Genomic DNA, 26,486 nt, shown 5'->3' on the forward strand with positions numbered 1-26,486 from the left:
TAGTTGTACCATATTCTTGGAACTGAACTACTTGTTCTTTACAGTAATCAGTCTAGTTCTGCAAATCAGCATTTTCCAGAAACTCAGTGTTGACTTCAGTAAGGTTTGCATAGCATCTTTGTTGTTTTGGTTCTTGTTACATAGCTCACTTGACCTTTGAGTTTCCTTCACAGGCTTCTACTGCCTGAGGCCTTCAATACATAGCATTTCTCTCTAAAATGTTTTTGTAAACATTTCCTTAGCTCTGTAAACACAATGTAGAAAGCCAAATGCTAAATTCATGAAATTGTAATTAAATGTGGAAGATTATAATACCAATACCATGCAGAATATTTAGGGCTTAATCAGTCATCATTGTCCCACTGAAATAAATGGGCCTTAAAATTGTTCAGATTTGATTGAACCTCTAAGAGGGAAGTTGTTTTTAATTTGTATATACACACACATGCACATGCACATACACACACACACACACACACACACACATATATATATATATACACGCACACAACATTTTAAAATACTAACATGAAATCTTTAATCAAAAAAATTGTTTACAAAATGAGCCACAAAAATAGAACAATAAAAAATCTGCCCTTTAAAAAACTAAGCTATTACCAAAATATTTATATAAAGTCATTTTGACTCTAAAAGTTAATATTGGCAACAAAATGACTAACTATAGAAATTATTCCATTAACTGAGCATTGTAATCAGGAAAACTTTCCCTAACTGATGTGTTTCTCTCCTAATATTGCAAAGGCATTCAGAGATTGATATCAAAGGAAAATTGCTTAAAGAATTGTTAATTTGATAGAAGAGAATATTTATATCACGATTGAAATGCAGGTTCCTTGGTGCTTTCTAAGCTTGGTTGTTTTCTTGCAGACATTTCATTATCCAAACTAGATAACATCATTGCAAAATCAAAATTGGTTGAACATATTTAAGCTGAAAAGTAAAAAAAAAATAGAATGTAGAGCTCTAGAACTAATTGTGAGTCTGTTTTAAGCATTCGTTCTTAATTTCTGAAGCCTTATTTTATCTAATATATACTTTGACAATTCTGGTGTGTAGTTGGAGTGGAATAAAAGGGTAATAAAATGGAAGAGTTCTTATATATGTAAATATAGGGATTCCCTACAGATTCATATTCATGTGTAGCGTACAGTACAATGCAGTGTATCATATAAAAACAGTGATCTTACACCTTGAGGATGCACTTTGAAGAAATTTACAATAGTTAGCTAAGTAGACACCTAAATAGTAACATAATTTGTATCTTACAGTCTCGAAATTTTAAACTCACCAAAAAATTAATAGAGTATTGGTCAGCAACATAAAATATTTTATAATAGATGCTTCTAAGATACTTTTCAAAAGTTGAAAGGCATATAAATGGAAGTTTCAACACAATCTTTTTATTATTTGTATTTGTAAGCTAAATTTTAAAAGCAAATGTATAATTACATTTTATATCTTCCTACGTCTGAAATCCATGTTCAAAGGTATGATGGAACTCTGAGTCATATTTCCTGATTTCAAAAGTTACAGCAACAAGCATATTAAGCTAAATCCACAGTTTTCTTTTATCTCTGTTCTGTATCATACATATTTTACTCTGGAAACATTTTCATGAAACTTTATGTAATTGTTGAGACACTATATAATCCTCTGCCTGCCATGTTTTATTTTTTATTTAAATGAAAACAAACTAGTCTAGGATTCAGTAAAAGTAATTCTGGAGGGAAATGCTGTGTAGAGGGAAATATTTATCTTGAAATATGCAGTAGATATGGCTGATATTAATTCCCTAATGTATGGTGGAGTGTAGCATCCCTTACTACTTGCATTATTTGTTTACAGATAAAAAATTGATTATTTATTAATTTGCTTAATAATACATGTGTGCTTATATGCTTGTGTGTATACAGTATTTTACGTCTTCCCTATTTTACACATATAAAAATCCCAATCTTCAGTTTTATATTAAAACGTTACTGCAAAAGTTGATCTCTTTTCTTCCTGATAAAGTGGCCGCAACAATTCTTGGAAATGTTCTTATTGTCACAAATCTTGTATTTATTCTATATAGTTTATCTATTTCTATCTCATATCATCCCGTCCTCCCAAAGTGCTAATGTTTTCTCTAATATCTTCACTACAATCCTCTGAAATTGCTCTAAATCTCAAAACAAAATTCTTTTGCTCTTAATTCAAATAGAGCCAGATTATCTAGTGCTTTTTCCAACTCTCTGTCTATACATTTGTTTACTTTTCATTAATTTTACATTTACAGGCTTGTTTTATGGAGCTTTCCATCTTCTTATCATCTTTCATCTTTACAAGTCTTTTACCCATTATTATTTTTAAAAAGATGTCAATTAAATATCAGTGATATAGCTAACTTACTGCCCAGGATCTCAACAGGTTCTGGTATAATTCCTCTCTTCGCAGGTTAGTCTAGCAATCCTACTACTATTTTTGCTGCTTTTCTTGTGGTTGTCATAATCCAAAAATGAAAGTGTATCAAACAATAGAAAGAGAAAAGGAAAATTTTATTTTATTTTTAATTTTTTTTTATTTGTCGAACAAAAATTACAAATTCAAGCAAAGAAAATAAGAAAATCAAAATGTGACAGGGCAGTAGGCACACTAGTGCACTTACATACATCCCTTTAGGGACCTCTTAAATATGGAGTGAGGTACACAGAAGTTAAATTAGAATTAAAACTGTAAAAGTTAACAGCTGAGACAACTGAATCAAGTTATTTCAGACTTTGACAAGATCAATTTTTAAATAATCGTGTTTAGAGCGAGTTACATTAAGATTAAAGGGGTTGTTTGTTTGTTTGTTTAAGCATTACAATTAATGCTTAAAAAGTCATTTACAGGTATAGCATTACTACATACAATTTTGTTTGCAACACCTAAGTCTGACTGCAAGAGTCACAGTTCTAAACTATCCAAACCAAGAATTTCAAGCCTAGTAGCATAATTTCAAGCCATCTATGCATATTCTATTATGCACAGAAGAATGCAAGACTTTTTGTGTAAATTACTTCTGAACTCATTTGATTGTATTCATGTCCGGTGTATGGAAAGGATTCAAGACAGCTGAACAGTATTCTAGGATTGGCATAATGTATGTTTTGTAAGCTCAATGAGCAATATAATATTTCCAGAGGGGAAAAACCTTCATAGAATTAAATTCACGACTTTCGGTGCTTTTTTTCTTTTTTCTTTTTTAGCAATGATGTTACAATGAACTTTACCACATAAATCGTCGGAGATGAGTGCACCCAGGTCCTTAACAAAATAAGGGTCATTACTTTTTCTACTTTGTCTTCCTGTGCCCTTAATATTTTTGTCTCAAATGGCATTCCATGGCATTACAGTCTGGTTCATGTTACCTTGAGAAAATCTCTATCTGTAAATTAGTGATAACCGGAAATGTTTAAGAAATGAGGCTTGCTTCAACCTTTTGTCCATATAGGTTGCATTATGACAGTGAGCTTGATTGAAATCCCTCAACTTCAACTGCTCAATTGATGAGCCAACTAAAAAAAAAAAACCTCAGTTTCTGCTATCCTGGTTACAAGTGGGCAATCTCACAATCTCTGCTTTTTCCAGAGAAGCTGTATTGGCCAGAATTCACTGTATGACTGCTGATCTCTACCACAGTGCCATCCCTGCTCCTTTGGGGTTATCTACTTCACCGTGAATTCTCACTGGAGGTTTACTTATAAGGTTCACTATAATTCGTCAAAAGTTTGAGAAAGCATTTTCCTATTTTTGAAATGGCAGCTTTTCTGTTCTAACTGATGCAAACTTTGTGTGTGTGTGTGTCTGTGTGTGTAGAAATTAAGTATTTGTTCTTGTTGATTGGTGGTATTGTTATTTTAAAGATCATCTGTGACATGGAAGGCCAGATCCACACTCTGAAGGAAGAGCTGATTCAGGTGAATACTCAAAGAAAACAACAATTGGTAGAACTTAGTCTTCTTCGGGAAGAAGAAAAGCAAAGAGCTGCTCGAGATCATGAGGCTGCCATGAACAAAAAGAAAGCTGAGTCAGAAAAAATGATTCTGGACCTGAAAAAGACTAATGCTGTAGAAAAGGAGATGGTGCTGGAAAAGGTAAGAATAAAAATATCTGATTAAGATATTGCAATTCGGGCATATTATAATTTAATGTGGAACTAACTCAGTGTTGAAGTAAGTCTGGGAAGTGTGAACAATGCACATAAACCAACCCTGTATAGGTGTTAGAAAGGGTTCTTTGTTGAAGTCTCGGGCAAAGCATGCTTTCAAATGAAAACTATAATACAAAGAGCTAATCTGCTTCAGAATAACAGAGTAGCCATGTCACTTCACTTCTCTGGATAACTGGGACATCTGCGCATGTGTCGTTGTCACTGAAGGAAAGTACTTGTTTGAGATGGCCCAATTTTGATTGGCATTGAGGCAGAGAGAGGCGATTCAGTAAGGCATTTCATTGCATCTCCTCAAACAGAAGCATCTGATCCAAGAATATATCAACTCCAAAATGTGGCAGCATGGGTGTTAATGCCACAGAATGCCTGTGTGATACCACTACTGTATGAGCTGCACTAGTTGCCAGTTGGCTTCTGGATATATAGAGCATGATTATTTAAACATGGCACAGAGACTGGTTATTTGTGGGACCTTGTATCACTAGTTGTTTCTACCTCTCTGATAAGATCTGGTAGTTCATATCCCCTCAAATAATGTCATCGGTTGGAACTTTGTAGGCGTGTCTTCCTTGTTGTTGCATCTGCTCTCTGGAGCAATCTTCCTCAGCAATCCATATGGTTCCCATCCAGATGATGATTCGAAAGATACAGAAAATTTGGCTGTTCTCTTAGGCCTCAAGGACAACATGGTTGGTGATTTTATTCTACTCTGTAGGCTGCTTTCTGTATGTATATCATCTGTGTCTCTGTTTTATTGTTCTGGCTTTTTCTTATGTAAAGTACCCAGAATCAGTTGGAGTCAGGAATTCTTTAAATCTATATAAACAAACAAATAAATAATGAGAATTCTCAAAGCAGTCACTTGGGCTCAAAGCAGTAACTCAGGTCTATTCCAAAATTCAAAGAGCATAGTTTATTGGAAATTGAGATATATCCTGGTGGATATCTAACCTCTTGTCCCAGAACTGAATGCAAACCGTCTCCTCCAGAGTCTGGAATACAGAACCAAATACCTTTCTGAAGGTTGCCATAGGGATGTAATTTGTAATGTGACAGAAGGGACACTTATCAAACACATGAAGACATTTTTATGGAGTGCAGTTTCCCAGCATGCAATTGAAAAACTAAGATTAAAAACTTGGGCCAAGTAAGTTTATAACTATGGGTATATAGTTAGGGCCTGGGATTTCCCACCATCTGAACTGGAATCAAATTTATTTAGGCTGCTTGTTAAAGGATTTGTAAGTAATGCATTTATCAATTATTCCTGTTTTTTTCCTTCATATTGCCTGTTATGTTATAGCCATAAAACTTTGCTTTTTCCTTCTTAGCTTATTATCAAGGTGTAATTAGTTATTGAGTGTAGCCAGATCTGCTAAAATTATTTCAATGTAATAAAGAGGGAAGTTTAAGATAGTTTATAAGAATTTGTGGTACTGAGTTGTGGATGCACTCTGCAGGTTTTCTCATTAAATTTAAAAGTTAATTCTGACTTTGCCTTTCCAAGTTACTTAAAGTTCTTCTATACACTCCTGCACTGGAGTAAAAGTTAAGAGTGGTTAAAAAAATATTCCTCTTTTGCAAAAGAGTAAACTGAAAGTTAGATTATTTTTCTCTTTGGATTTCTTGATTAGCGGATGATCAGAAAGTGTAGGCTTATAGATGATTGGTGCAGTGACAGAGAGAATGCACCACCTCTGCTCCGCTCTGACACCATCGTTTTTAGTCTGTTTTTAATCTTTTACAATTTTATTCTGCTTTTATGTTTATCGTTTGTTTTTATATATCTATTTTTACGATATTTTAAACTGCTAGAGTCATTTTGGGTAATGAGAGAAGAGTGATATACATTTAATAGACACATTCAATCAATAAATAAGCACAAGGACTGAGCCACAATGTATATTATTATTAATAGGGTACCAGAGACCCTATCAATTCAGTGCAGTCCTATTTAGCCTGATTTTTATTCCACCTCTGCCCAGCATTTTCTTTTGCCATAATTGTAGTAAATTGAACTTGCATGTCTTGGTTCAAATGAAAAATCAGAGAGTGTGGACCAGAATCAAGTATTATGAAGTTGTGTTGTCAACTTGAATATTCAAGTTCAGTCATGACATACCTAAGAAGGGAAATATTTTCTTGTCTATGTCTTATTTACTATCTTTGTTTTTCTTGGTTTACATTAACACTCTTTAAACCATTTATTTGTCCTATTAATGTACCAACATACATACCGTATTAAATGATATTACTAGCTTTCTGAAATAGTACAGCATATAAATGGAGCAAAACACTTCTGATAAAATAAAGCTTCATTTTACTTTACATTTAGGGCTTTGGTTTGGCTTGTTTTGCCATTGCTTTGGCAAAATTTCTTTTTGATGATGCTTAAATACTTGATGTTAGACTACAAAGGAACTTCTCAAAATACTTATCTACATTAGTTGACATCCAGGTGCTTAAATGCTTTAGCATATATTAAAGTACCATCTATAATTTATTGCAAGATGAAATATGGCAACCAAATGGAACAATTAGCATATAGAATTGGAACAGCATTTGGGAAACTGACATTTCATTTGCGGGTATCATATTCTTTGCCTCTAATTTTAAACAGCTTATGTTGGAAATCTGCCAGCTTGAAACTATTACATAACTATGATCAACAGTTCAGAATCTTTTCTGAATTTAAAGAAATCCGCACTTAGCATAATTATTTAAAGCCAAGGTCAGGGAAAGTATTTAAATCTTTGAAATTCTTAATTAAAGGATTAATATTAACTCGTGACGACACTGTCATTTTTGCTTAAAAGCTGAATTTGAATCACATTCCCCCTTTTTCCCCTTAGATCTTTTTATATTTGAAACGCATTAATGGAAAAAGTTAAGTTTTCCAAATTAAAGTTATGCTATTTTATTATGGTATATTTTCTTTTTAAAAGTAACTGAACTTTTGTTAAAGGAAGCAAAACTATAATAAAACTAATGCCAACTGAAAACTTTAAATGTTTGCCTATATCTCCAGAAACGGAATCAGATTTTCCAGGAACTTTATATGGCAAGTGGACCAGTTGTAGTCTACAGCAGTACATGTAACTTGAAGAAACATAACATGAAATCCTTATGAAACTTACTGGATATAGAAAATATTTTCCATCTTAAGAAGTTTGGTAGATGATTAATGGGCTCTTAGGCTAAAGTCTGCTTTATTTGAGGTATGTAATGTTTGAAATGTCAGAAGCTGCTGCTTAGCTTTCCTGTCTTCAGAAGGCTAGAGAAGATTATTTTATGATGCTGTGATATTACCAGAAGACACATGAGTGATTTCTTTCTTTTTTCTATTTTCTTGACTTGTGTTTTTATTTTTTATTTTTTTATTTTAAACACCCAAATACAAAGACATAGACTATATTTATACAACACACCGGAACTTCATGTTCCTTCTTATAGCAGTTTTAGATCGGTATGTATTTTTATATACAATATTTTCCCTCCTAGTATTTTACCATTGAGTTTCACAATTTTAACACTCTTATTTCATTATCATTTACTTATCTACCTATATTTTGGCTAATTACCTCAAACAAACGTTATCCCTCTTTTAAGTATATAACATTTATCCTTTATTTGTAATTTTAACTGGGATGGTGGGATTTAAGAATAGGTAAAGGTAAAGGTTCCCCTCGCACATATGTGCTAGTTGTTCCTGACTCTACGGGGCGGTGCTTATCTCCACTTCAAAGCCGAAGGGCCAGCGCTGTCCGAAGATGTCTCCATGGTCATGTGGCTGCATGACTAAATGCCGAAGGCGCACGGAACACTGTTATCTTCCCTATTTTTCTACTTGCATTTTTACATGCTTTCGAACTGCTAGATTGGCAGAAGCTGAGACAAGTAACGGGAGCTCACTCTGTTACGCGGCGCTAGGGATTCTAACTGCCGACCTTTCTGATCAACAAGCCCAGTGTCTTAGCCCCTGAGCCACCGTGTCCCTTGGATTTAAGAATGAGAAATGGAAAAAGGAAGCCTCCCAGATACAAACCACTTCTATTTCTCTGCTTAAAACTATCTGAAAAAAAATTAACCAAAATCATGAACATTAGTGATGCAGTCTTCTTGGTGCGGTAATGGTTATGGAGTGCATGGACTATCTAATCATTAATATTTATGTTGATTTTATGGAATGGGATTGTGGGTTTTCAGGGCAAAAATGCAGGGCTACAAAAGAGGCAATGGTGCAGGTTACCATAAAAATTCTAGTGCTTTACGCAAGCAACCTTTGTCAGTAGCATTATTTTGCCGGGGCGGGGGAGGATTTCTCAAGAGAGAACGGGCCAGTCAGTTTCAGAAGTTACTTGAAGCAACTTCTAGAGTGAGGCCAGCAGCCTTTTCATGATGCCAGCAATGTTTGACTTTTTTTCTTTAAAGGTGGCAGGAAGCCTGAAGGTGACACTACAAAATAAGACTCATTGTCTGGTGAGGTAAATTGTGGTGTATGATTAAAAAAACAACAACAAAAAAACTTAAAATAGCATTTGTTAAAAACAGATTTTAACTTTAAGAAAAAAGAAAAAAGAAAATGCAAAATAAATTGATTTTCAGATTTTGATTATATGAGTTTAGGGGTTTAGGATACTACAAGGATGAAGTTTAGGGCTGTGTTCAATTCATTTGACTTGGTGTTTAATTTAAAACGGATGAGATGAAATTTGAACATGGAGAACTTTAATATCTGTCCTTTGCTATTGTCTCAATTATATAAGGTAGACTGAATGAGGAAACAAATATCGTTTGCCTCCAAAAATTACTGTTACTAGAACAGATATTATAACAGAATCTTGTAAATATGAATGTGCTTCTCCTTTATCTGTGTGAATTAGGAAGGGGCCTGAGGTTTTTTAGAAAGTTTTTTTCCTGGAGTGGGCTCAAGTCAGACTTGTCTCATCATTGCCTTGGTAATGATTCTCTCTCTGCTGTCCTTCAATGCCATTTTCTATATCCTGTGCAACTGTTGTAAGATCCATCCCTTTTCAAGTTGCAGTTTCACAACAGCCATGAACATCTGCAAGTGTTCTTAATTGCCTTATGGAGCCAGATGTTTCCAGAGGGAATGCTTTGACAATTTGGTAGGCAATTCATTGCAAAGACAATTGACAAATGGTAGCTGGTCAGTTACAAAAGAATGGATTATCTGGATCCTTTCCAGTCAGGATTCAGAGCTAGTTATGGGATAAAAACAGCATTTGGTTTTTGCTCTGGTCAATTACTTGGGTTGAAACTTTGATGGTGGAACTGCATCCCTTGATCATATGTTATAATATTGACCCTAATATCTTTCTGAATCACTTGCAGGGGTTGGAACTACTAGGTCTTTTTACAGTGGTTCTACCTCATTAAAGTCTCCACTTAGTGATCATGGAGAATGTTTTAGTGTTCTTCCCCATGTTATTTGACATACACATGAAACTGCTGGGAGAGATGTTTCACTGTTCAAAGTAGGGTGTCATCAATATGCTAATGACATCCAGTTATATGTTGCTATCTGGACTGAATTGGAGAGACTGTTGAAGTTCTGAGCCGGTGTCTAGAGATTATAAGATCAAGTTAAACACTACCAAGACAAGATCTCCTATCATTAGAGTGATCTTGTAAGATCTGCTCTAGTAGTCACTCTAGGCACGGTCATGCTATTTCCAAACAAGTTTATTCATACTTGAGGGTTCTTCTGAACTTGTGGGTCCTAATTGAACAATGAAAGCCATGGCCAGAAGAACATTCATCCATCTTCAGCTGGTGCACTAGTTATGACCAAGATGTTCTGTTTGTAATTCATAAGTTGTTCCCCATCTGGCTGGATTGCTGCAATGTGCTACATGTGGGGCTGCCTTTGAAAATGACCAGAAACTACAGCTGAAAATTCCTGTCAAGTTATCCCTGTAAATCAAGAAGCACAACTACTGGTATTATAAAGTTAGCACATGGATTGCCAATAGCTTCCTGGTTTACCATCCCACCTACTGTTTAATACTTATAAATCTCTTTACATCACAGCACTTGGGATGTATCGAGCAATGTCTTATAGATTGAACCCAATCCATGCATGTTTCTTGTTTCATTAAAAAAGAAAGAAAGGTGCAGCAGAAAGCACCAGAAGAGATATCTGTAGGTTCCACATTGAAAATTTCAATTCTGACTCATAACCTTAATTAGCTTTCGAATTATTCTGTTCAATGTCTACTAACTTATGGCCTATGATCATTCCTAGAGCAATGATTTGATAGTAATAACATATTTTGATAACTTTCTATTTGTGCTATTGCATGTGATCTGTGTTGAACTTTCATTGAACTTTCATATAGAAGAGGCTGCAAATGGATATTGAGAGCATAATTCAAAAATCATATAAAGTCCATTTTAAAGGAGTTGCATTTGTTGCCCAAGAGCTTTTGTTATACCCAACAGCTTATTGCAGCTATTAAAGCTCCCCTGTTCTAGTATAGTCCTTTGAAACATTAAGAACTGTTATAGAGTTCTTTTCTCTACTCCCTGGGTATAATGTAATATGAAGAAGACATAATATAGTATTTCCAGGAGAGAGTCTTCTCAGTTCTGGCTAAGTCATTATCTCAGTCTCCTTTTCAGAAGCCAAGCTTGTGCAGTATTAATTTCTGTTTGGCTATAACTGAAAATGTAGATATTCAATCAAGCTGTTGGCTGTGGTTTACCATAGATGACCATAACTTTCTGTGTATACTTTATTGACAACATTTCTGCTTTGAATTGGCTGATTGGTTATTGCTTTACTCCTTTGTAAAATTTATTTTTACCTGTTCTTGATCCAATGATTGATTGATTGAATGCATGCATGCATGAATAAATGAATGAAAGATTTTCTTCCACATGACGATGACTCTACTCGTAGAAGCTAAACTTTGGCTGATGATTATTGTTAAAGTGATGGGTAGGATAAGGAAGCTGTTCATTAAACTACAGCAACATAGAATACAGTCCTGACCAATTCTTCCCTTGCAAATGATCTCAGGCATTTGGAGTTGACCGTAAAGTTTCAGAGCAAAATTAATTGACAGTGATAAGACAATTATTTTTTCTCTTCTGATGCAAATTATCTCATCCTGATGGTAGATCTTGAAAAAGGTTTTGGAGACTACAAGAAATAATGTGCACAACTTTAAAGAAACTACATCCTTCTCTGGGGACATGTGAGAGATGCATTGGAAGGCAATCCTGTGCATGGAGGTGGGGTGAGGGATTAGAAGTGCAGGTGCTTTAAAGTTAGAAAGGAGCTATATTTATGCCTCCATGTGCTCTGGAGCATTTTTTGGAGTTGAATCTAAAATGCTACATAACCCTACTATGTACACCTGTATTGTGTCCTTCTGTCTGACCATTGCTATAGGATGCATCAGCACAGCTTATGAGATAAACCTTAGTCAGGTGTAACACAGAGGTGGGTTGCCAATTTTTTTACTACCGGTTCAAGTGCGCTCCCGTGTGCACGCAACTCTTCTGCGCATGTACAGTAGCATCTGGGCAAGTGAGCGGAGCCTCCCGCCGCTGCTACTACCGGTTCGGCTGATCCGTGCCGAACCGGCAGCAACCCACCTCTGGTGTAACAGAATGAGTAAACCTAGTATATCTTAACACATTTTTAAAAAAGATAAAAAAGAATCTATACGTTTATTTGAGTACAGATGTAATTTAATCTGTTACTAACATTCATCTGAGGAATTTTTTTGTGGGGGGCAAGGAAATTAAGCATTCAGAATAAATTCTAAATAAAAGATCAGTTGAAATATTAGCAACACTCTAAGGAAGCAGTTTTCGAAGATGTAATCATAACTGTATAAAACAGCTATATTTAAATAATACACTATCTTTAATGTATTTCATTCTATAGATATTTATATAGATGTTGTCAAGCTTCCAAGTAATATGTTCCCCAAATGAATAGTCCAAAGCAGCCATATTCCATTAAAGGCTTTTTATTAGGAACATATCAAATTGACAAGGATGGATACTGGAAAGGTTTCCACAATAAGTTCACATCTGTGGGGAGGTGTTCCTTTTCTACTTTAATGGATGAAAAAAATAAATTTGCTACTGTCCACCATCAATTTAGCAGGAGTAATACATGCAACAAGAAGTTCCTATCATTTTATTGCATAGAACTATCTGTGGTTAAGAAGTCTTGTAATTGAAGTCATATACATATTGTTAAACAATTTGCAGCTGTAAACTCCTTGCTTTGTTTGCTCTTACCCCAATATATCCCACTGCCACTATTCTTGTAGATAAGGATCATTCATTTGCTTTCATGTATATCCTTATATATGCTAGAATATAAAAAACAGCTAAGCAGTATAAATGTCATAAATAATATGTCAGAAAGTCTGTACTGTATTTGGCTGTGGAAAGTGATAATTTTGTTTATCAGATTGCCCAGATTGCCCTACCTATATCAGACTTATCTGTTGTGCTTATACAGAAAAATCTGACTTTTTCCCTTTTTTTATTAGGCATCAAAAGAAGTAAATAAACAATCATAAAAAACAAGAACATGTAAAACAGAAGATTTCAGATGATTAAGCAAGGGGTTTTGAAATAGGAGGTTATCATTTTCAAGTATATAGTTATAAATAAGTGAATACCGTATTTTTCGGAGTATAAGATGCACCTTCCCTCCCCTAAAAGAGCATGGAAGTGGTGGTGCATCTTATACACCGAATACAGCCATTTTTGGCCTCCTGAATCCCCGCCCACACATCCCATTTTTGTGAAAAACGGATAAAAATTGGGGCATTTTTGCCTCCCTCCCCCAAGCACTCTGCAAGCTTCAGCAGAGCTGGGGGAAGGGAAAAATCTTCCCGTATTGGTGAAAAAAAAGGCGTTTTTACCTTCCCCCACCTCATAGAAGCATTCTGCAGGCTTCAGCAGGGCTGGGGGAAGGGAAAAATGCCCCTATTTTGGTGGAAAACGGGGTTGTTTTTGCCTTCCCCCAGCCCCGTTGAAGCCTGCAGAGTGCTCCTGGGGTCCAGGTAGGACAAAAACTTTTTTTCTTACTTACCTCTTCGAAATCTTGGTGCATCTTATACACCAGTGCGTCTTATAGTCCGAAAAATACAGTATTTTAAATTGCTTTAAATGATTACAATGACTACTAAGCTCTAAAGTAATACGGAATATCAAGAACCATGATAAAGACAGTATAAATCACCAAGTACAATTAATAAAATATAATTCAATCTGTACTAGTGAGAATCCATTGTGATTTGGTATCCTATAAAGTTGAAATATAGGTTCTGTATATAAACCAAATGTCGGATGTAGCACAAATGCATATAGTCTAGGAATTGTTTTCAGGTTCTGTTGAATTCTATGACAGACTTACTTCCATGAAATAAGGTTATTCTAGACATAAAAGCATACTCCTACATAATTGCCATCTCCCCTTCTCAAAGATTGGTTAAAAAAGCATTAGAAATGCAGTACATGTCTACCCTTGAATAGGTTTTATGAACTGAAAAGTAATAAATACAGGCTCTATTTGCCCTCAATCTTATATACTTGAAAGACCCATCAAATGTTCCACGTTCCATGGTTTTCAAATTTGGCCAAGTCTCTCAGTATTCCCCCTTGTTTCTTCATTTCTTTAAATCTGAATATGTTACTCGGATATTTGCCTCATGTTTTGGGGTCATATGTTTGTTTATTATATAATCTAGAGTTATAATTGACCAAATTGCGGCACCACCTCTTTCTTTGTAGAAACATGTTTGGTTCCATCCTAAATAGAAGTAACAGTAATTTTATCCTGTTCCATATGCAATTGAGACCAACAATTTATCTGATTGTTTTAAATGATTTATGCTTAGTAAAATTCATCTATTTATAAATCTTGTTTACATCAAGTTAATCTGGTTGATTCTGTATTGCTTTTATCTTTTCTAAATCTGGTAAAGTAGTCCTCGACCTATGACCTGGGACATTCTGAGCCCAGAATGCATGTTGCTAAGCAAGAAATTTGTTAAATGAGTTTTGTTCCATTTTACAACTTTTTGTGCCACATATGTTAAGTAAATCACTGCAGATGTTAAATTAGTAACACCGTTTGTTAAGTGAATCCGGCTTCCCCATTGACTTTGCTTGTCAGAAGGTCATAAAATACAACCACATGACCCCTGGACACTGCAACCATCATTAATATGAACTAGTGGTCAAGCATCCAAATGTAAATCATATGACCATGGGGATGCTGCATTGGTCCTAAGTGTGAAAAATAGTCACACGTCACTTTTTTCAGCACAATTGTAATTTTGAACAGTTATTAAATGAACTGTTGTAAGTCAAGGACTATTTGTATTAGGTTGAGTTTGTGTCTTGATTCTAATAGTTTCAGATCATTTAGTAATGTATCCTTCTGTGTTTTGCATGGCTTTTTCTCTGTTTGATACAAGAGAGATAAATCGCTCATGAAATGTCTTACTAAGGTGTCCCACAGGCTTCAGAGGTTAAGATGATTTGGAAAAAGGTATATAGTTCGTGGTTGAATATATTTTTGCAATAGATCTTTGGTTAAATGCAGCACTGCAGGCTACTGCTAGATCAGCAGGTCAGCGGTTCAAATCTCACCGGCTCAGGGTTGACTCAGCCTTCCATCCTTCCGAGGTGGGTAAAATGAGGACCCAGATTGTTGGGGGCAATATGCTGACTCTCTGTAAACCGCTTAGAGAGGCCTGAAAGGCCTATGAAGCGGTATATAAGTCTACTGCTATTGCTATTGCTATTGCTTTTGATCTGGAAGTTCCTCCAGATTTACTATTATTGGATAATGACCTGCATAAAAAGGAATTGCCATCTCCCCTTCTCAAAGATTGGTTAAAAAAGCATTAGAAATGCAGTACATGTCTACCCTTGAATAGGTTTTATGAACTGAAAAGTAATAAATACAGGCTCTATGAAAACTATTTATATACCTAGGCATCCAAGTGAAATAACAGTGACATGTAGGCTGAGACATTTTGAGGGAATTTGTCAGTATTTTTTTTAAATAAAATTGTTTTATCATATAAGGCAGAAAGACTCCATTCACATCTCAAAGAATAAGAATCTGTCACTTTGTACTTTCAAAAAGTGATTGAAAAATATTTTAATAAAAGGTTGTTTTGTTATCATTCAGAGGAAAAAAATTGAAGCAGCTGTTGTTTTTCCAAATTCAATCTGAAATACAATATTATGAGTCTACTTTCTTTCCTCATCTTGAATTTGTTTTTCTAATGTCCATATTTTTTTCCACATATATTGCTACTTCATTTTTTTTGTCTGAAGCCTTATATTCTGAACCAAGATGTCTATATTCTGACAAAGTTTTTGAAATGTGTATCTCTTGAAGGCATATAGCTGCTTATTCCTTAATTGAAAGAGATTGTTTTTCCTTTTCAATGAACTCAAATTCCATTTTTTCAATTTATCATAGTAACCATAAACCACCAATCTCATTCATAACAGGCATTTCCTATTTTAACTTCATCAAGACTAGAGATAATATGAGAGCCGAGGTGGCGCAGTGGTTAGAGTGCAGTACTGCAAGTTACTTCAGCCCACTGTTAGCTGCAGTTCAGCAGTTCAAAACTTACCAGCTCAAGGTTGACTCAGCTTCCATCCTTCCAAGGTGGGAAAAATGAGGACCCAGATTGTTGGGGGTAATATACTAAACCCACTTAGAGAAAACTACTTAGAGAGGTCTGTAAAAGCACTATGAAGCGGTATATAAGTCTAAGAGCTATTGCTAATGCTATTTTATACATGAGTGTTTTCTCTATGTTCAAAAAAACGAAGAAATGTCAAGATAATCATAACAAATCAATCTGTGCATTTAAGAGCCTCTTATATTTGCTTAATATATTCTATTATAAAAATCCCCATATTCTTTGTGTTAATAATCACTTCCAAATTAGTGTAAAAACCATTTTCTGAGTACTGCTGTTCTACAAGTTTATTAGGTTTTTGATTTTCATTATATATTGCTATTTTAATATATATATTTTAGCTGTATTACCTTTTACAGCAATTTAATGAAAATATTTCCAAGGACAGCTAATTACAATTAATGAAATATATGTAATGCATATAAAATTAATGATTTTAAAAGGCTTACCAAATAACCTCTTAAAATAATATAAAATAATACTAGAGTTTAATATTAATAGCCTTCTAATCTAAATTTATTGTACAGTTCCCAAACCGCAATGTAAAGAGTCTGTTTTGAGGTGAAGCTACTTTAAGCATGTGAAAAGATTACACTCGGAGTTGACCTTCATAATAGAGCTTACTATTATGTCATGGGCATTGTGGAAAAAAGGAGTTGCCAGGGCCAAGATAAAACTTTATTGGTGAAAACAATACTCCAGTTAAGAAGTGAGCAGAGGCATTTGTAATAGCGGAAATTTCCAGTTTATTTTTTAACATAATATATTATAAAATATTATATTTTCCTGATGATGCTTCTATACCTATGCCAAACTAGCTGAACAGACAAAAGGCATTTAGAGTCAAAAGTGGTATTTGGTAATTTAGTAACAAAGCATACCCCACAAATAACCACAATTATACACCTGCTTCTCAAGGTGTTGGCCATTGCCTATAAAACTCTACCTGGCATACGGCTTTTAGTTTTTTTTTTTTTAAAGGAACTGCCTAACAACCAATTTCGTTGTAATTATTTTGTACAATGACAATAAAGACTATACTATACTATACTATACTATTCATAGTATCTGCTTGGCCACTTCAATTTTGCGCACTCTGGGTTCCTTCAATTAAATGACGTCAATTAAATGATCTATCAGGATTCTGGAAATGTTCCTTCTCTTTAGCAGTGCCTGCCCTCTGAAATGAGCCTCCCCCTCCCTCCGTTATTCAGGAGACCTGTGAAGACTTGACTCTTCACACAGGCTTTTGGTGAAGGAAAGTGAGGCTTCTTGGTTTTTTTGGCCTCCCAGGTAAAGACAAGAAATACGACAAAATGAAATAATTCTACTTTATTGTAAGCCACATTAACAGAATCCTGCAAGTCTGAAAGTACAAACATCCCACTACCACTTTTAATCACTTGACTCTGACAGTTAAGTCATTGAGGACTCCTGCCTCTCTTATCGGATTGTTTCCTAGGCAACACCTCTTCCCTTCATTCCCAAGGCCATCCACACAATCCACTACGCACTTCATTCTATCTGATTTGTTGCACTTGCCATTTTTTTATCTTTTATTGTTTTATTGTAATTTTTTAGTTCATTGTGAGCCACTCAGAATTGTTGGGAATTGGGCAACATACAAATTTAAGCACGATAGCAATAGCTGTTGTTATTCTTGTAGTTTGGAATAAATTGATCCAATCTTGAATATGTATTTGATACTACCAGTGGGCAACAATACACAAATGATATTTATTATTTAGTATAGAAAATAATAAAAACTTATCTTTTCACCTAATAATTGATTGGAAATAAAAATGTCACCATCCATCCATTCAAATTTCTCAAATAATAGAGGATTTCTTCAAATGGAATTTTAAGATCTGGATTACCAATTTAATGAGAAAAGAAGGATGAAAGTGCAATTTTCCCAAAATATTTTCCAGGTGTACATATTGGAATTTCAGGCAAAAATAAAAAAAAAATTATTAATTTATAAATAGAGTGTTTACTCTATCCTGGATAATAAGGCTTAAAGACTCATATGAATCAATATACAAAGAAACCTCTTTGCACATTCATATTTAATGTAATAATTTGAAAAATCACATGGAATAAGTAGGTAATATAAATAGTTAATAGTTACTAATTGGCTGTTTATTAATTCAGTCCATTTACAAAAATGATAATTAATGTATTAATAAACAATGCTTGCCTATTAATATTAATTCCAAATTAGACCAGTGTGAAGGGTCCTTGGTGCTTTGTGAGCTTGATTACTTTCTTGCAGATGTTTCATTATCCAAAACCTAGGTACCATCATTGGAAGCTCAGAGAGCACCAAGTACCCCTCATTTCAAACCTGAGCTACAAATTAGACTAGTGTGACTACATTGTCTTGTGCTAAATAATATCCCATGAATTGTTTTAGGGTACACTATAGAGGAAAATGTATTTTATGAGTATCCTGCAGTGCTCTGAGAAAGGTACTTCAGAGTGCATGGAAAAGAACCAAGTACCTGTCTACAAATTTCTTAAACTAAACTTTGGAGGATTATGTGGTATATGGCAACCATCTTTTCCAAAAGACACAGTTGCTATAAGGATTTGTAGATATATGCCCCTTTAGCTTCTTTATATATTTCAAAGGATCATTTTGAATCCAAAGCTCTAAAGATACCTGTTATGTGCCGGAGCTCTTTAAAAATAAGCTATGTCTTTTACTGGAACTGCTTAGATATATTCACATAGGCTAGAATGTGCTGCTCCTTAGAAGGAACTTTAGCTAGTTTTTGTGCCGAAACTCATCGAATTATGTATATATATATAATCTCCTTTTTGTATTCCTTTTTACTTTATTTCCAACATCTCTTCTTCTAGTATTACTTTTTTGCCTCTAAATAAAGCATAGTAAACTGGCATATGCATATAGATATTTTTTTTTGCAGTTTAGCATATTTTATGCTTCTTACTAAAAGGTTTCTTAGAAGTTTTAAATAGGCGTAACAAACACATCTCTCAGAACTAATGTATAAAACTTCAGGCCAAATAGGTCATTTAGATTGTTGGGAGATCCTCATGTTTGGTTAGTCCTAACATAGTTTTTGCCAAATTATGGCTTTTAGGTCTCCCCCCCAAAAAATATCTGGCTATATGTATTTCATAATTAACTATAACATTCAGACTGTAGTAGCAAATACATTTTTGGGAAAGAATGGGCATTTTGGTGTGCCTTCTTCTCAAGAAACTATCACTTAAGCAGCTCTTTGAAGAATTTTTACGTAGAGTCCAACCTTTCTCTTTGGGGAATGTTGTTAAAAGCCTTAGTAAAAAAGTATACCTGGACCCTTTTTGGTATAGTTTCAGATATGGAACTAAGACAGCATTGATTGAATTTGGGAATGAATAATGGCAGGCTTGAGATAGGAGAATAACCCTTCTAGCCAATCTTCACCTCTCAACTGCCTTTGATACTACTGATCATGGCATTTTCCTGAACTACTTTATGGACTGGAAACAATAGGATTTGATCAGCAGTTGTTCCACTTCCTCCATATGTAATTCTAGTCAATAGGAAGGGGAGGGAGTTGACCTTAGGCCTTCCATGATGATGCTATAGGACTTAACCTTACTGTCCTTGTATATAATATCTACATGAAACCAGTGGGAAAGGTCATCCTTCAGTATGAGGTCATAGAGCATTATTACCCAAATATAACTCAACCCTGGATCAATCAAAAATGAGTGTTCTGACCCCCCTCCGTCCGGTGAGTAACGCCGACACAAGCTTACTGTTAGCCACGCTTTATTCACAGTAATTACTCACAGACAAGACGTTGGCAGCAACCCAGACTTCCACAGATAAGAGATACACACAAGAGCTTCTCCAGCTTAGTATAAACGGTGTCCTGCAAAAAGTCTCCTCCCAAAGTCTCTTCTTATATACTCTCTTGGGAGGAGCCAAATCACAACCATCTGGGCCTGATTATCTCCTATGAGTCTGTCTCCATAATTGCTGCCTTTGCTTCTTGTTCCTTCTCTGCCTGGCATCAGGGACAAACTCCCTTCGATCTTCACCACTGCTCCAGTGCCTGACGTCAGGGACAAACTCCCTTCGATCTTCACCACTGCTCCAGTGCCTGACGTCAGGGACAGACTCCCTTCGATCTTCACCACTGCTCTAGTGCCTGACGTCAGGGACAGACTCCCTTTGATCTTCACCACTGCTCCAGTGCCTGATGTCAGGGACAGACTCCCTTCAATCTCACTGCTGCTCCATGCCTCAGGTGCCTCCTGGTGGCCAACCAGCCTCTCTGGTCCCTGCTCAGAATCTGAACCCTGCCCAGGGTCTTCCACATCTTCCAGAGCTGACTCATAGGGTCCCTCGCTATCAGAGTCTGTCGGCAGCTCCAACGGCTCCTGTTGGACCACAATCCTTGAGATATTGTCCTAGTGACAGTCGGTATGGGATCTGGATGAGGAAAGACAGTCAGGCTAAATCCCAGAAAAAGAGGATTCAAATAAAACCAATGTTTTTTTGTTCTGGATGGGATCACATAAACACTGCCTTACTCAACTATTTATAAGCCCTACATAACTCAGGACTAGATTATCTTTGTGATGGCCTCCTTCTAATAGCTTGTTCCTATCTGATTAGATGTGGGTAAAGGAGTTCCTTTACTTACTTGCATCGATGGAGTGTCATCAGTAGAGAGTAGAAGAGAGTCATCCTCTCCTATTTTGGGAATATCTGAGGTAAGATTGGCACTGTTTTAGAATTCAAGACTTGGGTATTCTTAAAGGCCTTTGGGGTTTGATATGATTGAATTATTAACGATCAGTCTGCAAATTTCAGCCACCCTAAAGACCCCACGGTCACATGTTCACAATTTGGGAGCTGTGCAACCAATATCACAGCAGCTTCCTATAGCCAGTAGCATGTCCTGCTGCCTCTTAGAGCAGCCACTTGGGTGACACTCACTTAACCAGCCACAATTGTTGCTTAACAATGACAATGGACAGGATAGCTGTTGCTAAGTGATACAGTCATGTGATGTAGTGCTTTATGGCCACATTGTTTAGAAAGGGAAATTCCAGTCCTGGTTACTATCCTGAAGAGAGGAATACATGTATCTTTATTTTTTGTTGTTTAACTTGTTATTGTAATTTGGAGCACATGCTGGTTAGAATTGATCATGGTTGAAGCAATTTATCATCCTAAAAGTATCTATAAATAAACTTGATTTAGCTTTCTCTTAATTATTAAGCAGTTCTGATAAATATTTTTATTTCAGTAACAATTTGAATGGAGCCCCCAAATCCCTGTGTACTGGCACTGGTCCATGGCCCTCAAGAACCAGGCCACTAGTGAGCAAAGCCCCATCCATGCACATGTCAGATCCAGGCAGTGTGGCAAAGCCACCCCCAGCCCCAGCCCATTGAAAAATCTCCCTCTGCAGAACCAGTCCTTAACGAACAAAAGGTTGGGGGCAGCTGGAGTAGAGGGTTTCTATTTAAAGTACAAGATCATATGTGACTGATAAGGCTAGTCTTTATTTAAAACATGGTCATTTGAAATTATACTTAAATTTACTTGAGAAATGTAAAAAAAAAATGAACATGGAAGCAATGGTTGAAAAACCAGGAAGAGACCATTTGATGCTTTTAATCATTCGTTGGGGTTGGGGGGACTCAAAGTGTTCCGAAATGACTTGCAGCTGCAGTTGGAGAATGTGTTAGAGAATAAAAACCTCCTTTGGTAAATGGATAAGAAAGAATTATAATTGTTTTGAATTCTTTGTGATCAGCCTGCGTATATTTCATTGTAATACGGTACTAAACCACCCCAATCATGATCTGTATATTTTCATGCCAGAATATATTTTCTTCTTCCTACATTAAATTATTCAGTTCTGTCAACCATTCGGCTGTCATATACAGATACAGTAAATCATGTTATATTTTGTCACGGATTACATAAAAAAATATATTGAACATTCAGATCAAAGTAGTTTCACAATCACATTTGAGCACAGCAAGAATATTTAATTCTTGTAGAAAATCTGATTAGGGACAAACTGTTGCCATTCTGTGCATTTGGAGTGCTTAGTTTTCCAGACAGTACTAACAAATTGTATATGTGCTTGTGAGCACATTTGGTGATCTTCATATATATAAATAAAGCAGAGAAATCTACAAAAGTGTCCTGAGACTTTCAGAGAAGGAAATAATTCATGATTGTAACATACATTTATACATTAGTAGTTGTCGCCAAGTTGTGCCTGACTTTCTATGACCCATGGAACACAGCACACCAGGCCCCCTTGCCCTCCCCTGTCTCCTGGAGCCTGTCTATATTCTTGTTCATTGTGTTGATGACACTATCTTCAACCCTGCCCCAACATCAGGGTCTTTTCCAAAGAACATATGTCAATTTTTGCTGGAATTTTGCTGAACTTGTATACTGGTAGTCATTGGTTCTGTAGCGCTTTTTGGTACTGATTGTTGTTTTAAGCTTTTGTTTTATTTTGTTATTGTTAGTGGCGAAGTCGTGTCTGACCCATCGCGACCCACATGGACAACGTTCCTCCAGGCCGATTCACCGACAAATGCACGATAGATATATGTGCGCCAACAAAACCGTGACATCAAAATCGCTAATTGATTTTTGACAATAGCGCGACGACAAATGCGCGACGACAAAATCACATCATCAACAAACTGTAGACAGCCTAGTGACAAACGTGTATACATACGTTATAACCCTAACCCTAAAATTATTTCAATTTTATTGCGGTTGTCATCGCGGTTTTGTCGGTGCGGTTTTGTCGGTGCGGTTTTGTCGGTGCGGTTTTGTCAGCGCGATTTTGACGTCACGAATTTGTGGGCACGATTTTGACATCGCGATTTTGTCGGCGCGCATATGTCTATCGTGCAATTGTCGGGTCACGCTCCAGGCCTTCCTGTCCTCTACCATCCTCTGGAGTCCATTCAACCACACTCCTGCTGCTTCGGTGACTCCATCTAACCACCTCATTCTCTGTCGCCCCCTTCTTCTTTTGCCCTCAATCTTTCCCAGCATCAGGCTTTTCTCCAGTGAGTCCTTCCTTCTCATTAGGTGGACAAAGTATTTGAGTTTCAACTTCAGGATCTGGCCTTCTAAAGAGCAGTCAGGGTTGATCTCCTCTAGAACTGACTGGTTTGATCGCCTTGCAGTCCAAGGTCTCACAGTTTTATTAAAGCTATTTAATTTACCATCAAATTAGTAATGAACAATTATTTCATAAGAGAGCATTTATTAAAATACTACATAAGACTCTTTTGTTAACTTTAATTGTTTCATCTACTTATACAAAATACAGCACTATTTTGCATTATTCATACATAACCTTAACCATTGATACCTTTACAATTTGCTTTTCAGCTTATCCACAGTTTCATTATAAGACTGTTTTTTATCTTAGGGCTCTATTTGTTACTTTACATTTATTAGCTGGACTGTGTTTGAATTTATGTCATAATTTATTAGTTTATGACATAAGTTCTGCTGTATTGCACGTATTACTCAGTCTGATTTTTTTAATGCATCAGTAATTTGGATTATGGTATATTTCATATATTGCAACAGCTCTCTGTCTCATTGCTGCCAGAATACTTGAAACTAATGCCAGATTTGAAAATGATGTTCATATAAACTATTAGTCCATAACAGAATAGAGTGTAGAGTAGTGTAGAGTAGAACAGAATAGAGCTGGAAGAGACTTTGGAGGTCTTCTAGTCCAGCTCCCTGCTCAAATAGGAGAACCTACACCATTTCAGATAAGTGATTGTCTAATCTCTTCTTAAAAACCTCCAGTGAGGGAGTGCCCATGATTTCTGTAGGCAAGCTGTTCCACTGGTTAATTGTCCACACTGTTACTAAGTTTCTCCTTAATTCCAAGTTGCTTCTCTCTTTAATTAGTTTCCAACCATTGTTTTTTGTCTTGCTCTCTGGTACTTTGAAGAATAATTTGACTTCCTCTTCTTTGTGGCAGCTCCTCAAATATTGGAATACTGCTATCATGTCACCCCCCAATTTTTATTTTCTTTAGACTAGCCAAACCCAAAACCTGCAGCTTCTTCATATGGTTTAGTCTTCTGGCCTTTGATCATCTTAGTTGCTCTTTGAACATTTTCCAAAGCTTCAACATCTTTTTTGTAGTATGGTGACCAAAATTGGTTGCAGTATACTTCACATGATTTTGATTCTATGCATCTGTTTATACAACTCAGGATTATATTAGTTTTTTTGACTGATGCTGCACACTGCTGGCTCATATTCAAGTGATCATCCACATCCAAAGTCCCTCTCATAATTACTGTTTTTTGAGCCAAGTCTTGCCTAATCTGTATTTAGACCTTTGGATTTTCTTCCCTAAATGTAAAACTGTGCTTTTCTCCATATTAAAATTCATTTTGTTGGATCTTTTTGGATCCCCAGCTTGTTTTCTGGGGTGTTGTCTATTCCTGCTAGTTTAGTGTCATCTGCAAATTTGATGAGTTCCCTTTCTATTCCTACATCTAAGTCATTTATGAAAATATTGAAGAATCCTGGGCCTAAGGTGGAGCCTTGCGATACCCCACTGCTTCCTTCCTTCCATGTGGGTATAGTACCATTAAGGACTACTCATTGAGTACGGTTTATCAGCTTGCTACAAATCCAACTCCCTGACTCACACCTCTAATACATCCTCACAGACTGTCTCGACCCATTCCATACCTCTTGCATCCTTGTGTACCCCTTTGCATCCTCATGCACTGCCCCTGACATATGTGCTGCACCTCTTGCATACTCTCATGCACCCTCCTTCATCACGCCATGCTTTCACAAACCCTTGAGCACCCTTGACCCTTCCTCATACCATTGTGTTCTCTTTTTGGCCCTTAAGAACTGTGGTATTCAATTAAGAATGGTAACTGTGACTACAAGGATTGCCATTGCCAAGTGATGTGGTAGCTCTACACAACTGCATTGATTAGCAACAGAAATGCAGGTCCCAATCTTGCTGTTGCGGATTATCTGTAATATAAATATTGGGAGCAAATAATGCCTGATTATTATTTTTTTGTTATTTTTGTGCATAGTTAGTGAAAATTTAAGATGTTAGAATGAGGTTCTTTATTTTGTTCCTTTTTTTTCAATAGCTGTTTCACAAAAAATGAAATAAAATTGCACATAACTAAAGAAAAATTATTTTAGGAGAGTTTAGATTTTCACGATACAATAGATAGAATGCCACTTTTCCCTAATAACATTTTATCAGTGATCATTGTTTGCATTTGACAGGTTCAAATATTCCTGAAGTATCTAATCTTTTGGTAAATCATGTATTTCAATCCATTCTGTTATATTTTGCCTTTAAATACAACAGACCTATCTTATCCACGCTATATTTATTTGGTAGACCTTAGCCTCAGGTAAATATATGAAACTTGTTTCCCAAATAATACCAGCAGAAAAAAAGTAAATATGATATCATTGGTCTTGGTGTTGGCTATCCCTCTATTGCCTAACTTTTAGTCTCATTTCAGAAATTTTGTTTTGGAAATTAGAAATCTTGGAGGCTTTTTTTATTCTGACCTAGCCATCTCTAAATTTTAATTACAAGGTTGCATCCCCCCCAAGGTAGTTTGGCAAACATAGCATATAGAGTCATTTCTTGACACCAGTGAAATTATTCAGTGCTGTTTTTTTGATTTTTTAAATAAGAGACTATTGTAAGAAAGGGGTTTTTAATTATTATTTTAGAGTGGGGACTCATTTACATAAGCTCTTTGATGTGAAATTCTTTGCTGTACTTCAGAGAACTGTTGCTTCTTCCCTGGAGCAAGTTGTCTTTCTGTAGTTCCCTCCCAGTCTTTCTAAAGCTTGCTTATATTTTTACTCAGCTAATTAGGGAATATTAACATGTGATATTGCTTTACTATTGTGGTTTTTAAAATATAGCTACGTTTTATTTCATTATTTACCTAGTTTAAGCCTTGGCTTTGAAAAATGCACCAAAATAGTACTCAAATATTTATTAAAAGTCATGCGTATTATTCACATCTAATACCCCATGAAGGAATTATTTAGCTCACTTTAAGAATTATATCTAAGCTCTTTGCATTGTTATTTATCCTAACAGTTGAAATAACCATTCATCCAGAATCCTGATAAATTCAATTTGGTTGCATGCAATTTGCATCTATAGCTACTTTTGTTGTTTTGTTTCTTGTCTTATTTAAGAATTGTTATAAAATTCATAAGAATTTACATACAGAAATTAATTTTTTTCAGATATTAAAGTATGTTTGTATTTTTGTAGTAAGATCAAGAGGTTCAGATAAGAATGCTACTAAGCACAAGGGTAAATGATGCAAGAGTGCCATCCCTGCTTGTCCCTCCAATCCAGCTTCACATTTATAGGGCCTGATATGTAGCCACCCTCCTGAATAATTATTAGTAACCCTTTCTTGTTGGCCTTGGAGTTGCAGTTCCTGTAAAACTTGAAACCCAGGAGATCTTGGATATGGAC

General features: G+C 35.7%; 1 protein-coding gene across 4 annotated transcripts in view; it reads left to right on the forward strand.

Annotated features, from left to right (window-relative positions):
• CEP112 (centrosomal protein 112) overlaps nt 1–26,486 on the forward strand; it is a 277,780-nt gene that overhangs the window by 151,496 nt on the left and 99,798 nt on the right. For all 4 annotated transcript variants that reach the window (XM_032211002.1, XM_032211004.1, XM_032211003.1 and 1 more), the window contains one exon: nt 3,909–4,139. In XM_032211002.1, the coding sequence (XP_032066893.1) occupies nt 3,909–4,139 (231 nt within the window). The remainder of the gene's footprint in view (nt 1–3,908; nt 4,140–26,486) is intronic.

Source organism: Thamnophis elegans, chromosome 2 (genome assembly GCF_009769535.1).
Source record: "Thamnophis elegans isolate rThaEle1 chromosome 2, rThaEle1.pri, whole genome shotgun sequence".
Lineage (NCBI taxonomy): Eukaryota > Metazoa > Chordata > Lepidosauria > Squamata > Colubridae > Thamnophis > Thamnophis elegans.